We start from the raw sequence: 1,861 nt of genomic DNA, 5'->3' as shown, positions 1-1,861 counted from the left end.
CTTCTTGAACGGCCAACAGTTGTAGCCTTCCAACCACTTGTTCCACTTGTTGTAGTGACGTTCCAGGATACTCTGGAACTGGGATGCGACGCCCTTCTCCAGAGTTGTAGTGCTATCCCAGCGAACGCAGTAGTTGATTGATCCTTTGTTGTGTACGAACTTGTCCATGAGGAAATTCTTGCTGGCCATGACGTTCCAGTTGACATCCTGCTTGGGCTTTGCGTTGGGGCCGATACGGTTCTGCCAGATCCAGTCCAGGTATTCTTCACTGATGTACTCGGTCGGTTTTGCGACGACACATCCGCCAGCTTTAGAGGTAATCTTACCAAATGTGGGCTCTGCACTAGTGAGGTTGGTACCAGTTGATGCGACGACTGGTGCTCCCCACACAGACATGCTTTGAACGACATCACCTCCTGCAGTTGTCTCGCCTTGTTGCAGTTGCTCTTGACCTTCAAATTGCTGCTGGTTGGTATCGTCCGAAGATCTCAGCATGGACTTTTGATCCGCGTCAGCACCGACACTTGACTCTGATGGCGTCGAAGATTCAGTGGCCGTCTGTGTAGCTTCTGACAGCCCCAGATCTCCATTACCGCTTGAGGGGAGAGAGGTTTCAGCTACTGTTGGGATCTCCGTCGAGCTTTGTGCTTCGATCCCAGTAGAGGATGAAGGAGACATTGGAACAGAGTCGGAAGATCCCGTCATCGAGGCATCCGGTGTTCCTTCTGAACCCCCTCCAGCGTTTGATCCTGGAAAGCTTACACCGGTCTCAGGAGTCGACACGCCAGCATTCGACCCGCTGCACTCAACTCCTAGAGTCCCGGATCCTTCCTCACCACTTGGTGGCGTCCATCCGCCTTCACTGGAGCCGCTGCAGTCGACTCCGAGTGTCCCCCAACCTTGATCCTCACTCGGTGGAGTCCACCCTTGGTCTTTGCCGGGCTGCTGCCACCCACCCGCACTAGAACCACTACAGTCAACACCTAGCGTTCCCCAGTCTTGATCACCGCCAGGAGGCGTCAAACCGCCTCCGTTCGAACCGCTACAGTCCACATCTAAAGCTCCCAAACCTTGATCACCGCCACCGTTTGATGGCCAACCCGCTTGTCCCTGATCACCACCAGGGTTAATAGGCCAACCCATTTGCCCTTTATCACCACCAGGGTACGAAGGCCAACCTGCTTGTCCTTGGTCACCTCCTTGGTTCGACGGCCAACCCGCTGCAGTGCCCGCCTGCCAGTCTTGTTTGCTATCACGGGGCGGCCATCCTTGACTGATACCAGTGGACTCACCAGTTGGTGGATTCACGAACTGTGTAGGTATTCCGAAGTTGCCAAAACCATTGCCCCCTGCGGTTGGAGTCAAGCGATCTGTACTTACATCAGGCGCTACCGTGCCTGCCGTCTGTTCATAGGCATTCCCACCCCCAAAGTCAAACGCGGACGACGGCGCGGCCAATGTGGCAACGAGAAGTACATACGACGGCGGTCGCGGCTTCATCGTTGATAAATCGGAAGTGTCTCCACAACACAACGGAGCTAAGTCAACAAGACTATCAGCGATAACCGGATGTATTTCAAATAGAGATAAGTAAATATAAGTAATAACGGTGTTGTTAGGATTTGTCGAGTGTGCCTCGCGCTCGTCGTTTGGCAGCCTGAAAGCCCACATATTCTCCTTAGACTCGTTGAACAGAATGGAAAGCCTTTACGAGCGAACAGTAAATTGGGATGGTGAACACATCTCAAGCTTGTCCGACAAAGTGTCTTGTGGTTGCGATTCCTGTCGCGGTCCGCTCTTGCAGCATGAAATGAGTCAACATTCCGAACGGCTAAAGGAGCTGTAGCTTAGCTGAGCGCCG

General features: G+C 53.4%; 1 protein-coding gene across 1 annotated transcript; it reads right to left on the bottom strand.

Annotated features, from left to right (window-relative positions):
- Positions 1–34: 34 nt before the first annotated feature.
- PPTG_19793 (hypothetical protein) lies at positions 35–1,500 on the bottom strand (the record flags this gene model as incomplete). The annotated part of the gene is made up of 1 exon (XM_008918340.1): positions 35–1,500. A coding segment is annotated over one exon (1,464 nt), but the record flags the coding sequence as incomplete, so codon positions are not given.
- Between the last annotated feature and the right edge of the window lie 361 nt (positions 1,501–1,861).

This window comes from Phytophthora parasitica (assembly GCF_000247585.1).
Source record: "Phytophthora parasitica INRA-310 unplaced genomic scaffold supercont2.183, whole genome shotgun sequence".
NCBI lineage: Eukaryota > Oomycota > Peronosporomycetes > Peronosporales > Peronosporaceae > Phytophthora > Phytophthora nicotianae.
The sequence above is the reverse complement of the archived record's forward strand: the minus strand, read 5'-3'. Positions and strand labels throughout refer to the sequence as shown.